Raw genomic sequence first — 15,000 nt, 5'->3', positions numbered from 1 at the left:
TTCATTCTTATTATTATTAGGGTCCCTAGTCTCAACGCTGGCTACAGCCGCACACAACGCTCAGCTCATCCTCCCTTCTGCTGCCTCTACTCTACAACCCACCAGAGCGAACGCATGTCCCTCTGTCCTCATGTCCCTCTGTCCTCATGTCCCTCTGTCCTCATGTCCTCATGTCCCTCTGTCCATCTGTCCTCATGTCCCTCTGTCCTCATGTCCATCTGTCCTCATGTCCCTATGTCCTCTGTCCTCATGTCCATCTGTCCTCATGTCCTCATGTCCCTCTGTCCTCATGTCCCTCTGTCCTCATGTCCCTCTGTCCTCATGTCCATCTGTCCTCATGTCCCTATGTCCTCATGTCCTCATGTCCCTCTGTCCTCATGTCCTCATGTCCCTATGTCCTCATGTCCATCTGTCCTCATGTCCCTATGTCCCTCTGTCCTCATGTCCTCATGTCCATCTGTCCTCATGTCCTCTGTCCTCATGTCCCTCTGTCCTCATGTCCCTCTGTCCTCATGTCCCCTGTCCTCATGTCCCTCTGTCCTCATGTCCCTCTGTCCTCATGTCCTCATGTCCCTCTGTCCTCATGTCCCTCTGTCCTCATGTCCTCATGTCCCTCTGTCCTCATGTCCTCATGTCCCTCTGTCCTCATGTCCTCATGTCCCTCTGTCCTCATGTCCTCATGTCTCTCTGTCCTCATGTCCTCATGTCCCTCTGTCCTCATGTCCCTCTGTCCTCATGTCCATCTGTCCTCATGTCCTCATGTCCCTCTGTCCTCATGTCCTCATGTCCCTATGTCCTCATGTCCATCTGTCCTCATGTCCTCATGTCCCCCTGTCCTCATGTCCTCATGTCCCTCTGTCCTCATGTCCTCATGTCCCTCTGTCCTCATGTCCTCATGTCCCTCTGTCCTCATGTCCATCTGTCCTCATGTCCCTCTGTCCTCATGTCCTCATGTCCTCATGTCCCTCTGTCCTCATGTCCCTCTGTCCTCATGTCCTCATGTCCCTCTGTCCTCATGTCCCTCTGTCCTCATGTCCTCATGTCCTCATGTCCCTCTGTCCTCATGTCCCTCTGTCCTCATGTCCCTCTGTCCTCATGTCCTCATGTCCTCATGTCCCTCTGTCCTCATGTCCATCTGTCCTCATGTCCTCATGTCCCTCTGTCCTCATGTCCTCATGTCCCTCTGTCCTCATGTCCTCATGTCCCTCTGTCCTCATGTCCTCATGTCCCTCTGTCCTCATGTCCTCATGTCCCTCTGTCCTCATGTCCCTCTGTCCTCATGTCCCTCTGTCCTCATGTCCTCATGTCCCTCTGTCCTCATGTCCCTCTGTCCTCATGTCCTCATGTCCCTCTGTCCTCATGTCCTCATGTCCCTCTGTCCCTCTGTCCTCATGTCCTCATGTCCTCATGTCCCTCTGTCCTCATGTCTCTCTGCCCTCATGTCCCTCTGTCCTCATGTCCCTCTGTCCCTCTGTCCTCATGTCCCTCTGTCCTCATGTCCCTCTGTCCTCATGTCCTCATGTCCCTCTGTCCTCATGTCCCTCTGTCCTCATGTCCTCATGTCCCTCTGTCCTCATGTCCCTCTGTCCTCATGTCCCTCTGCCCTCATGTCCCTCTGTCCTCATGTCCTCATGTCCCTCTGTCCCTCTGTCCTCATGTCCCTCTGTCCTCATGTCCCTCTGTCCTCATGTCCTCATGTCCCTCTGTCCTCATGTCCCTCTGTCCTCATGTCCCTCTGTCCTCATGTCCTCATGTCCTCATGTCCCTCTGTCCTCATGTCCATCTGTCCTCATGTCCTCATGTCCCTCTGTCCTCATGTCCTCATGTCCCTCTGTCCTCATGTCCTCATGTCCCTCTGTCCTCATGTCCTCATGTCCCTCTGTCCTCATGTCCTCATGTCCCTCTGTCCTCATGTCCCTCTGTCCTCATGTCCCTCTGTCCTCATGTCCTCATGTCCCTCTGTCCTCATGTCCCTCTGTCCTCATGTCCTCATGTCCCTCTGTCCTCATGTCCCTCTGTCCCTCTGTCCTCATGTCCTCATGTCCTCATGTCCCTCTGTCCTCATGTCTCTCTGTCCTCATGTCCTCATGTCCCTCTGTCCTCATGTCCCTCTGCCCTCATGTCCCTCTGTCCTCATGTCCTCATGTCCCTCTGTCCCTCTGTCCTCATGTCCCTCTGTCCTCATGTCCTCATGTCCCTCTGTCCTCATGTCCCTCTGTCCTCATGTCCCTCTGTCCTCATGTCCCTCTGTCCTCATGTCCTCATGTCCCTATGTCCTCATGTCCTCATGTCCTCATGTCCCTCTGTCCTCATGTCCCTCTGCCCTCATGTCCCTCTGTCCTCATGTCCTCATGTCCCTCTGTCCCTCTGTCCTCATGTCCCTCTGTCCTCATGTCCCTCTGTCCTCATGTCCTCATGTCCCTCTGTCCTCATGTCCCTCTGTCCTCATGTCCCTCTGTCCTCATGTCCCTCTGTCCTCATGTCCTCATGTCCCTATGTCCTCATGTCCTCATGTCCTCATGTCCCTCTGTCCTCATGTCCCTCTGTCCTCATGTCCCTCTGTCCTCATGTCCATCTGTCCTCATGTCCTCATGTCCCTCTGTCCTGATGTCCTCATGTCCCCTGTCCTCATGTCCCTCTGTCCTCTGTTAGAATAGGGTGGGGCACCCAGCTCTACACCAGCTGCAGACTCCTACACCACCGCCCCACCACCCGCCTGTTCTCTAGACCACACCGGGTTCAAGGTTCATTCACATCATCAATAGTGCGGCTGTCCATGTCCTGTCTGCATGGACCCATCATCACTCAAACCTAACAGAAGAATACAATTTACTTTGATTCCAAAAGTAAATGTCAACTAAACGCCGTCCATCCACCAGTTATCCTTTCTAGTTCAAACCGCATCCAAGAATTATTGAATAATTGATGATGACGATGATAATAATTGAGCGTTTGCGTGTTCCCGTTCATCTTCATCTGCCTCTAGCGGCTCCCTGGAGGTGACCGCCCACACCACCACGTTGAGTTCACCCTCCGTTCCCCCCGCTCCGCTCTTAACGCACCAGAGCGCACGCCCACTCCGGCCACCCCCCCCCCCCCCCCCCCCCCTGACCCCCCGGCGTCGACGAGCTCACTGACGCCCGGACGACTCATTTCTTTAGAGCTAAAGATCAAAGTGGAGACTAAATACATAAAGTGTTACGGAGGAATCAGCGGTCGAGAACTTCCCCGTTCAGACTTCCTCCGTTTGGATTTGTTACTTTGTGTCCGCTGCGCGGGACACCGATAGATATTTGTACTCATTATTATTTGCCCTCTATAAATAATAAACGCCTCAGAAACAAATGAGGAAAAGAAACGTATTCTGAGTTCCCACAAAGCAACCCAGGTGTATAAAATAACCTGTGTGGAGAATATGTCATATGTCATTTTTCTACTTTCCCTTTGTAGTATAAATGACAATAACCACATCTCAAGATTCAGAATGAGCGGTCCGTTCACTGGGAGGTTCGGGCTCGTTCCGAGGACCATGTTTGCTGAAGGATGGGATGTGACGGGTTGTGGACAGTTGGTATGTATGAGCAGAAGCCGCAGGGCTTCTGCACCTTGTCTCTATGCACTGTTTGGACCCATCAGAAGATCTCCACGTACACTGATGACCAACCATAAGGAAGATATCTGCATTAGCTTTGTCAACCTCAATGCCGAGGCTGAAAGTTTGAATAGTAGTGAAATCGCGTTGGATTAAGTTCATTAATGGAACCGTTACAAAAAAATGCATCAAAAAAATAAGTACATTCTGCCCATGGCAAATGAATCACTTGTAGCACTTATATAACTGCTCAGTGATATAACAGAAATGGGCAGTTGGCGCGGAAGACAGCTCTGGTCTTTAGCATCCCTCCTCTGTGGAGCATCATGACACAGTCTGGTCCGCTTGTGTTCTCCAGAAACCTCCTTCTTCCTCCCACCTCCTCCTCAGACCTCTGTGGCCCGCTAGCCTCCATCATGCTCCTCTGCTCCTCTCTCTCTCTCTCTCTCTCTCTCTCTCTCTCTCTCTCTCTCTCTCTCTCTCTCTCTCTCTCTCTCTCTCTCTCTCTCTCTCTCTCTCTCTCTCTCTCTGAGGTGCTTCCAACCAGCGTTATTGGAGAGAGAGGACCTTCAGGTTTGGTATAGAGGCTAGTGGGAGTTTGGATGGAGAGAAATCCGTTTCTGTTACATGTTTCTGATATGGCTTGGTCAACTTCTTCAAACTCCATCTGCGTTCTCCTTGTCTCTGCCGTTGTTTTTCTCATAGGAAGTAAGAGAACAGAACTTGTGCTGCGGTGGAGCGGGATAACGCTCATGACCCGACCTCAGCCTACTTCCTCCTTCCCTTCTGCTTCTTCACTCCCTTCCTTCCTTCCTTCCTTCCCCGCTGGCTTCTACATATTTTAGCTTTCCATCCCATCGCTCTCCACCGCCCCTCCTCTGGGTGAGGGCTCAAAGCACTTCCTAGACAACCACTACTTATCACGCTCACTTAAACTCGTTAAAACTAAAGGTTTCATCACAAACATATCGTGAATCCCCCTCTCTGCTACTGAAAGCCCCCTCCCTGCGTTTCTCTCCTATATTCTCTTACTGTCTCATTGGCTTTTACAACTCTTTCCTTCTGTTTATGAGCATACTCAGAGCATATATATATATATACATACATACATCATCTGATGAGGCCACAGGATTATACACACACACATATATCTAGATATTGGAATGTTCCCTTGCCTTGTCTCGCCTCAACTCCCCAACCTCTCCCATGTCCTCCTCTGTTTTGCAATCAATCTACCACCTGCAAACGTTTGATGCACATCCTCATAAACACACACACACACACACACACACACACACGCACACACACACAACCTCGCCCTATCCTACCTGATCCAATGTAGAGACTCTGGACTTGCAGGAAATCATTTGAGCCACCACCACCGCTGCCTGCCAGTTCAATAAGTTTACAAGCTGCAGGAAATGAATGAAGCAGCTGGACTAGAACAATAGGTAATCAAGTGCTATCGCTACATCTTCAGCAACGACTGTTGTATCAATTGGACCGACTCTCTAGGAGGATGTACACACTACCTTCGGAAAGTCAATCACCATTAATGGGTGTCGCTGTGGAATTAATTTGTCCATCCGACACTTTAAAGTCAATAACAAAGGGTGTTAGGGAGGGAACTGCTAGCTAGCGTATAGCTTGGGGCGGGTTGAAAGAAGGGTCTCACAAACCCTGGAATATGCCCAGTGCCATACGGCTACTGCTTGGTGGGCCGGATGATTAATACGCCAATTTATAAACCATACACAATTTGGCAAATATAAAAGATTTTCAGGATTGTATTGTACTGTAATGTCCCATCATTCAGACAGAAGCAGTAGATTTCTCTGTAACAACCCAAGCTGTGTTTGAAATCGTTCCCTATCACAGATATACTCCACTATATCGGGTGCTCGCTATTTTGCAGTGGTGTTCGAATTCTCAGTGGTTAATTTCATTCACTGTATAGTGGGCGATAAAATACCCACAATTTGAGTGACCATACGATGTTCCCCACATGTTACCCCCGTGTACCACAATGCAATGCTGGCGCATTTACTGATGCAAATTACGTTTAGAAATGTTTGAATTCTCGTTTGTTCATTCCCTATATAGTTCACTATATCATAAACACTACGTAGGGAATAGTGAGTGAGGGAATAAGGAACGATTCTGAACACAGCTCCAGTGTCCCATCATTCAGACAGTAGCAGTAGATTTCTCTGTAGTAACCCAGGTTGCGTCTCAATTCAGGGGCTGCATCCTTCGAAGGACGCGTTTGAAGACCGCTTACGTCACAGCGGCGCGTCAAGTGCTGTCCCATTTCGAAGGCTCCTTCGAATGCGGCCGAGACATGCAGCCTTCGTTTCCCGGGTTTGAAGGACCCACCGGGTGGATCCTTCACGGCCCGACGTATCCCAACATTCTTTGCTCGTTGGATTTTTTTCAGAAATGGCGCGGAGAGAGCGGAAGCGGCAGCTGCAGCAAATTACATATTTAATGACAAAACTATCTAAAACCATAAATATGTAACTTTATTGTCAGTTGTCAAGTTCAATGACATTAACGCTAGCCATATAACGTTAAACTAATTAACGTTAAGCCAACGTCCTCCCTTCCTCTTCACCCGCCGGCTCCGGCGGTGAATCTTCTCCCACTCCTCCAATAAAAGATAAAACATAACAAATACAATTATGATTTCTGGCTCCATATTTCTCCTCCGCTGTCCGGTTTGAACTGCAGCTGTCAGGGTTGCTAGGAGACAGGAGAGGCGCGTGGTCACGCAAGGTAAAGGACGTTAACGGCTGGTTACGGTCTGGCCTGCTCCGTAGGCCAGACCGTCTCATTTAACAACGCTCGTTCGGCCTTCGGCAGGGGCGGAGCCAGAGGGGGGGCCAAAAATCCCCCCCCCCCGGTCAACAATCCCGTCCGCCCCATCCCCCCCCCCCATCAACAATTCTGGTAAGTATTTTCCTTTATTATATATATGGGCCCCCCCCTATAAAGCCCCCACCCCTTATATAAAAGTCTAGCTCCGCCACTGGCCTTCGGTGCGGCCTTCGCAGCCTTCGTAGACCTCGTCCATCGAAGGATGCAGCCCCTGAATTGGGACACAGTGTCCCGGGGATCCTCAATAGCAGATTGCTTTTCAACAAGTTCATTGATGTGGAAGAGAGAGGCTTTTATAGGGCTCCCTTAAAGAGACACAGATCCTGAACAGATGTGTTTATCGTCTCACAAGGAGTGTTCTTAATGAACTTCAGCCAACAGAATCTTCATTCAATCGACCACCTGGGTAACACACACCACAACAGTAATGCCTTTAACTCTCTGGCCCTTTTGCCCAGTGTAGCTGTATCTCTACATCAAATCACATCCACAACCGTCCTAATAACTCAGACAGATGACCGTTACCCACATGCAGACTGATATATAGCCTCCTTTGATGACCTTTTTCCTAAAAGTGTTATTTAAGTAGTAGATATAGCATTGCCATACTGGCTCATTCATTATTCATTCCATACATATTTACATTGCACAGAAAAAAGTGAAGCATTCAGGGCCGTTCCAAACGTGACCACAGGATCTGCTTATGGCCAGCATTCCCCTTATCATCCATTATCATCCATTATTGACCACTTCCCATGGTCTCCTAATGGAGGTCCACAGTCTGGGCTCCATATCCTCACTAAAAGCAGTTTTGTGGTGGAATAGAAAACACATGCTTGCCTTGAAGCCGTCGGGCAGATCCTTTCCGGTCATTGACGGAAGCCGTCTCAGTATTACGGGTCGACGTCTCAGTGAGCTCTCAGTGTTTTATTCAGCGGTCACTGTGTGTTCTCCTGCGCTACAGAACATCAATGCAGACCCAAAGACAAACGCTGCGGTCTTGGAACAGCCACATCTCCCTCACAGGTCCGTAAATCTAACAACAAAGGCGCCACTATTTTCTTATGCTTTACAACGGGTCATTGAGGAGTTCAAGGGTCCATCATCCATCTTCCGGCACCTTCTGGTCAAGGTTGCGGGGGGGGGGGGGGGTGGGGGGGCGAGGCTGACAGGCCATTAGCAAGCGTGTTCATGGGTGGTTGACCCCGCCGGGAGGGAGGAGGTCAAGGATGGGAGGTCAGCTCCCATTAGCAGCCGATCCTGGCGTACCCAGATGAGGAGAGCCACAGAGTGTGAGGCTCGGGTTGGCTTTACAGGACAACGCTGCCGGGTGAAACCGACCAAATATTTGATCAGATGTGCCTGTCGTTTAGACGGCGACAGCATTTTCGGGGCTTAAAAACACAAAAAAAATGAACCCACCCTCCAGAGTGGAAATCTTGAAAACACTCCACCGTTGCGTTTCCGTCTAAAGGGTTAACAACGCAGAAGGTGGTGCTCTGAGCTGCTCACGCTGGCTCTCGTCCCGTACGCGTTGACGTCACGTCCGCGTGCAGCACAGGCAAACCAACAACAAACATGTCGGATTTCACACACTTTTGCGTCACCGTGTGCACGCAGATTTCCACCCAAAGACGCTTAGTCTAAACGCGGAATGAAAAGTGGGAACGCAAACGCCACTTTTTTTGCGGCTTGTGTTCAGATCGTTGTGGTGTAAAGCCAGCCTCAGGCACAGAGAGGCCAAACTAAGAGGAGTGAAAGGTGATCCTCACGTGGTCAACATGACTGCACCCAACGCAGTCCAACACCTCGTCACCCTGTTTCACCCTAAGGGTGTGTACCTTTGTTCATTTCTTCTACTTTAAAGGAAGTAACCTGTGAACTAACCCTAACCCTAACCCTAACTAATGAAAAGTCCATTTTAGGGTGTGTGCCTAAAAAAAAAAAATAAAAGCCAATATTTGAACACACATCTCACTCTCTCTCTCTCTCTCTCTCTCTCTTACTCTCTCTTTCTCACTCCCACTTTCTCTCACTCTCTCTCACACACACACACACACACACACACACACACACACACACACACACACACACACATTTTACAGAGTAAAATTAGCAACTCCCAGAAGAAGGGTCTTCATAAGAGCCGAACGAGAACCCTCCTTAAGGTGAGGGTTACCAGGTAGAGAGGGACGGCCCTCGTGGGACCACACCACAGCTATTGACAGCTATTTAAGGTGTTATTCAAAAAATAAATTTAACATTAATAGCACCTTATAGGTTGGGTCCCGACGTGGGTATCAGAGACTGTTGATCTTAAATACATTGCACTTTCTAAAATGCTTCTTTTTTTTTAACTTTGCCTTTATTTTCTATCTATTTTACTTTTTTGACTTATCTATTATTTTCTTTTATTGTATGACAATGTTTATATGTGAAGCACTTTGAGTCTGCCTTGTGTATGAAAAGTGCGTTATAAATAAAGTTGCCTTGCCTTGCCTTAACACCATTACAGAGTTGAGGATAACGGGTGTATAAGACAGTGTTTTTAACCACTGAAACGGTGTAATAAAATACAACAGTGTAAAATGCGGTGTCATGCAAGCTCAAACACCGATTTGATGCGCATTTAAATCAATACACATCAACAATGAGGCATAGTTGTGAGCCTATTAGCCTTACCTAATCACACACAAACACAGACACACACACACCCACACTAACACACACTCAGCACACTACGAATACAATAAAGCGTTTTGAGTGCTATGTTGACTTCCAACTATCTGAGATGTTAGGAGACAGCGGAACACACCTTTGCACCTGATGACAGGACGAACACAAACAGACATGCCTACCAACACACACTCACACAACCTCCACAAACCCTCAACGTCACCGTCTCCGTAACGCGTGGCGTGTGCGCTCAATCAACCAATCAGCAACTCAAGGAAAAGGCGCCTCAGGGGGAGGGGCTAGGCAGCGGCGCGTGAGCCCTCCCAAACGCCTAACGAACGAAACGAGCGGCTTCTGTAAATCAGTACACATTCTCCACACAGTCCGCAAAGGCTGCTTTCATACTGTGCCACTCTGGAAGCCTCCCCACCCACCCACACACCACTGACACACACACACACACACACACACACACGCGCACAGAGGGGGCCCACTGACCGTTTTGCTGAGGAAGCCGGTGGAGATGTTCCGGCACTGTTTATCCTCAGACTGGCAGCAGCCCCCACATCTGTAGACGGACACACAGGGCGGTTTATAGAAGACGTTGGTGGGAGCCCCGAACTCTCGGCCCACGTCTACACATACCTCCCTGGGCATGCACTGGGTCTTCCTCCACTCCGCGTCAATGCCTGCAACACACAAGGACCGTTACAGCGGGGTCCCGCCAGGTCACAGACACCTCTGCACACCCCCCCCCCCGCCCCCCCCCCGCCCCCCGCGCCGCCATCCTCTGTTTAGGATGGCCATTCTGCATGTGCGTGCATGCATGCACACGTGCATGCTCGCACACACACACACACACACACACACACACACACACACAGCCACGCACAGAGTTAAAAGTAAGCTGTTCTTTTATGTTTAAATTGTACGTTTTGGGGCACATGGGGAAAGACACCAGACTTAATGTAAGGTCGTTTGGTGGTGCTCCTTTTAATGCTGCTCCTTTTTCCACGTTGCCAGAAGGCTTTTAGTTTTTTTTTGCAAATGTTCATAATCTAGTCACGGGGGCCACTCGCCCATATAAGGGGAGGAATGTGAATCTGTCAAAAACAATTTCTCTTTATACAACAGTTAGTTCCAACCAAGTCGTTGGATTGCATAACAGGGCATTCCACGAGTGCTGATAAGAAGGAAACAGAACGGGGACTTTTGACAGCACATGTGTTACAGGTGTTTCTAATCACCGTCAGGGAGCCTGCATGGATTGATTGATTGATACATTCATGATGGTAAGCTCGCCTGGGAACCAGACAAATCCCACCGGATCATGTTCATTTGCTTTGCAGATGAGGTCTGGTCTTCATCCCATACAAAAGTGTTTTGAATCAGACATGAGGCGGGATGAATACGACGCCGGTGCAGAGGAACGCCGTAGAGGCAGACCAACAACAACAAAGACGACGGCCACTGATGTAGAGCGGTCTGTTGAGTCCTCTATCGGGACAGTACGCAGTATCTATTTAGCATTAAACAAACTGGACGGTGTATTTTCAATAAAAGAACAAATGACTGCACTTAATGCGCTCATGTTGAGAAGAAAGAAGTCTTTTTCCCGTGGCTCAGTGCTGCATCACCCGTTTGGTTGCTCTGATTGGTTGGAGGCCGATTGTCCGATTGCGTCCATCACGGCCTTTTGCTCTGCGCCCGTTGACGACACAATGTTTGGAAATGGAAAATGAACGCAACTGTTCCAGACTAGGTGCAGTTAGCCAATCGTCTGGTGACGCCAGGCTGAGCCGCTAACTCATCAGGATCACACACGCCTCCACAGCCAAACCCACCGACTCTCACTCCACCGGCTGCACGATAAACAGAAACATGTGGACGGTGCAAAGTAGCCGGCCTGTGGTAACGTGTGGACCTAAATCAAGTAGCAAGCTAGTGTGCAGGGAACTGTTGGTGTGACGCCAACAGTGCAGCCCCAAAATCCGTTGCAGAACTAGTTCTGTCGTTGGAGCCGAATAAATGATGAGACAAACGAATCGTTCACCCTGTCGCTCACTGCTGTGAACTAATGAGGGGCGGCGGTAGGTAACTGTTGTATAAAAGCGACGCTCGGTTATGGCGTGATTGGGCCCTCCTGTATCTACAGCCGACCCCCAGCCGGCTGGCCCTCAGTGTGACGGCCCTCTGAGGGGCCCCTGGGACATCAGGAGACACCTTCTGAAGCCCCCCCCGCTGGGTTCATTCACTGTCTCAACACTCTACTATTGGACTCATTGTGTTTTGTATAATAATCGCGTACCCTGACGGTCTGTCAGATCTTTTCTATAATCTCATTGTTGTCATTATCGTCATCGTTCATTCATGTTCTTGTGTTTATTTGTTTGTTTGGGTTTAATATTGTAGAAAACGGAGCGCTGCCACAGAACCTGAATCTGCTCAAATCCGCACAGGAAACATAGAAACTCTTACTCTTCAAGACGTCCATGTTGTAGAAGGCGGCCGCGTAGCCGGGCTCCTCCAGGGGCCGTGCGGGGGCCCTGGGGGCCCCTGACCGGCGGAAGGCGGCCTGGGCGCCGGAGGCCACGCCCCCGGCGCCGGCGGCCGCCGTCGACAGCTTTGAGCGGCACTTGAGCGCGGACCAGTAGGAGGGGTAGACCAGGTTCATGAGCTCGTCCACGCTGGACGCCGAGCGCAGCCGCTGCTCCATGTCGGGCTCCGGGGGGGGGGGGGCCTGTGGGGGGGGGGGGACAGTCATCATCTCTGGGTCCTCAGCTCTCACCGCGACCCACCGGGCCGCTGCTCAGAGGCACCGCAGGGCCCTTTGAAACACGTCACACGAGGGACTCAGGAGGGTTGCAGTGCCCTCAAAGTCCACGTCTAATCGACGTACGCTCGGCTAACCCAAACCTCGTTTTCAAAACGCGACAATGTCTCCCCGTAATGACGAATCATTTCACGATTAATTAACGACCAAAAGACCCTTAGTACCAACCACATTCCTACACTGCAGATAATTCAGATAGAAGTTGTATAAGAATCATATTCAATATGTATTTAGTTAACTGCAACCGCATCCAGTAAGGCCTCCCTGCCTATGACCAGTTTAGACCCTTTTCCAACGCTTCTTAAAGATAATCTTGTAACAACACAACAACTCGTAGTAACTTTGTATCAAAATCAATGTATGAAATGTACTTTCAGTCGCCAGAAATATGATCTCTTATCGTTACTCAGTAACCAAAGACTCAACTCAGAAAGCCCCTAGGCTGGGAAAGGGTCATGAATTGACCCCCTGTATGTGAACGCAACCTGAGCTGCGTTCACCAGCTCACCGTCCGCCAGTCAGGAGAACAAGGAAGGAGGACGGCAAAGACATGGAGACTAAATAACGGAATGAGTAACAGTAACAGATGTAGATCTCTCTCTGAAGACCCTCCCTCTCTCCTGCCTATCACCACTAAACCAATGGAGCTTAACCGGATATCACTCCCTCCGCAGGAAGTCCCGCCCTCTCTCGCCAATAACAGACGGGGTGAGCGCCCCGTGTTGATAACCCCGTTCAGGTGTTCTGTCAAGGTCACAACACCGTGGAACGATAGATAACGATAGAAGATAGCAGTCATATCATTCGTGACAGAGATTGACACTACTGGCTACCAATCGGATGAAGGCTACTGCAGGCTCATAACTGATCTGCTCTGCAGGAGCTGCCTCTGCTATTTAAACCTGCAGAACCATCTATACCTGCTTCACAGCGAGATGCTTTAGGTGTATATAGGTATTTCGTTTATAGTGACATGAAGTAACTGTCTAATAAAGTTGTGTCTGTGAACAGTCAAATCAACTACAAACACACACACACACACACACACACACACACACACACACACTCAAACACACGCACACACACCCGTTCAGACACACATGCACACACACCTAAACACACGCACAACAAAACACACACACACACACACACACACATTCCCTGGGCAGTCCCCAGGGAGCCATGTGTGTGAAGTGTGAAAACAGAAGCCTGTTCTCAGTAAGTTGATCTGTCTAGGAACACACATGTGCTCTCACAACATAGGCTTACACACACACACACACACACACACACACACACACACACTCTGCCACTGAATACCAGACTGAAGGACAATAACTAAAGAGTATAATGTTGGTCTATTCAGTACAGCAAGGTCTGGCTCATAGCCCTGAAACCAAGGGTAACGTATCTCTGCTACATGTTTATTTTGTCTTGATTTCACATTTAGTGACTCAACACACAGGTTGGCATGGCTATTCTATATATATATATATATATATATATATATATAATATTCTATAGTATATACTACACATAGGTATAGAACTGTAGTAAAGCAAAGTTGATTTTTAATGTAAATTAATTCTATTTCAGGTGTGTTTTTTTTATATATATATATATATATATATATATATATATATATATATATACATATATATATATATATATATTTATATTTATACATATATATATACTAGACTGGGCATCAAATGGGACACAAGCAAGCATCACGAGTCTACAGAAACACACAGATTCACAAATAAGCCCATCCATGCAAACACACACACACACACACACACACATGCGAGCACACACACACACACACACACACACACACACAAGCACATACTGTAAAATACTGTGAAATACTGTGAAAGACAAAAAAGTACAAACACAATGCTCAGTCAACAATTCACCGAATAGTTTAGAATACTCTACAGACACACCAAATAACTTGTTTTTCTTTTACTAGAAACAATGTGTGTATGTGTGTGTGTGCGTGCGTGCGTGAGTGTGTGCGTGTGTGTGTGCGTGCGCGAGCGCGTGCGTGCGTGCGTGCGTGCGTGCGTGCGTGCGTGCGTGCGTGTGTGTGTGTGTATGTGGGCTGCGACACCCTCTCTCCTGACAGGACACATGTATCACAGTGTCTGCGTGTCCAATCCGTCTCACGGGTTCACGTGGGAATAAAGAGGTTCTCCCATTCACAGTTCCACTCAAAGGAGTCCCAACCAAAACAATTGACAAAGGGCCCGCGGCAGACATCCACAGTGTCTGCCTTAATACAAACGCTGCTCTGCTTTTGTTCCGCGCCTGACAAACAATTGGCCAGGCCGAGTTATGTTTGGAGGAAGTGAGCCAGCCCATGACCCCTCGGGGGGGGGGGGGGGGCCGCTGTGTGACCGGGCATGTGGTGGACTGCTGTGTTGGGGGTCCTGAGAGAATCAATCAGGCCCACTTTCAGTTTTTCCACCCAAGGTAACCCTCGATTGTCTGCAGCGATATAGATCCTCATCCTCCATCCAAATCAACCGCTTTGATTTCAGAAGCATCCAACAGAAGGCGAACATTGACCCTGAGTAACACGTTAGGGCAATGCTGGTTGATAAATAGACCGAGCAACAGACCTGTGACCAAAAGAGATGAAACATACACACATGGAGAGCTCCACACCACAACAAGGTACAATGGCAGAAGAAACGAGTAACCAAGTCATTGTTCCAAATCCTCCCAATATTAGGGCGGCAAGTTATGGAAATATCTTCCAGAAAAATATGTATTCTTCTGTTGACGTTCGAAGAAGTGGAAAACATTGACAGGTGAGTACCAGCGCTTGACAAAGCACCAAAGTATGTTCAGTTCAAGGTATTCCTTTGCAATGATTTTTCAAGATGTTCGAGCATTTCTTTGGAATAAAATCATATCTAGTTAAGTTTGAAGTTGTATATGCACTAGGCTAATATTGTTAGTTCGAAAGATATCAATGGAATACATCGCGCAGCAAATACAATACAATGACGCA

The 15,000-nt window shown here is 48.8% G+C and overlaps 1 protein-coding gene across 2 annotated transcripts in view; it reads right to left on the bottom strand.

Annotated features, from left to right (window-relative positions):
• The window catches only part of vegfc (vascular endothelial growth factor c), a 54,143-nt gene that overhangs the window by 16,445 nt on the left and 22,698 nt on the right, over nucleotides 1-15,000 (bottom strand). The window contains exons 2-4 of one of the 2 annotated variants that reach the window (XM_084466236.1): nucleotides 11,624-11,885; nucleotides 9,798-9,834; nucleotides 9,644-9,716 (exon numbers count right to left, since the gene is read on the bottom strand). In XM_084466236.1, coding sequence (XP_084322362.1) covers nucleotides 9,644-9,716; nucleotides 9,798-9,834; nucleotides 11,624-11,885 — 372 coding nt within the window. Of the gene's footprint in view, nucleotides 1-9,643; nucleotides 9,835-11,623; nucleotides 11,886-15,000 lie in introns of both variants that reach the window. The other variant, XM_084466235.1, reaches the window with a different exon arrangement.

This window comes from Micromesistius poutassou, assembly GCF_964030765.1.
Source record: "Micromesistius poutassou genome assembly, chromosome: 3".
Classification (NCBI taxonomy): domain Eukaryota; kingdom Metazoa; phylum Chordata; class Actinopteri; order Gadiformes; family Gadidae; genus Micromesistius; species Micromesistius poutassou.
This window is presented reverse-complemented; position numbering and strand designations above follow the sequence as displayed.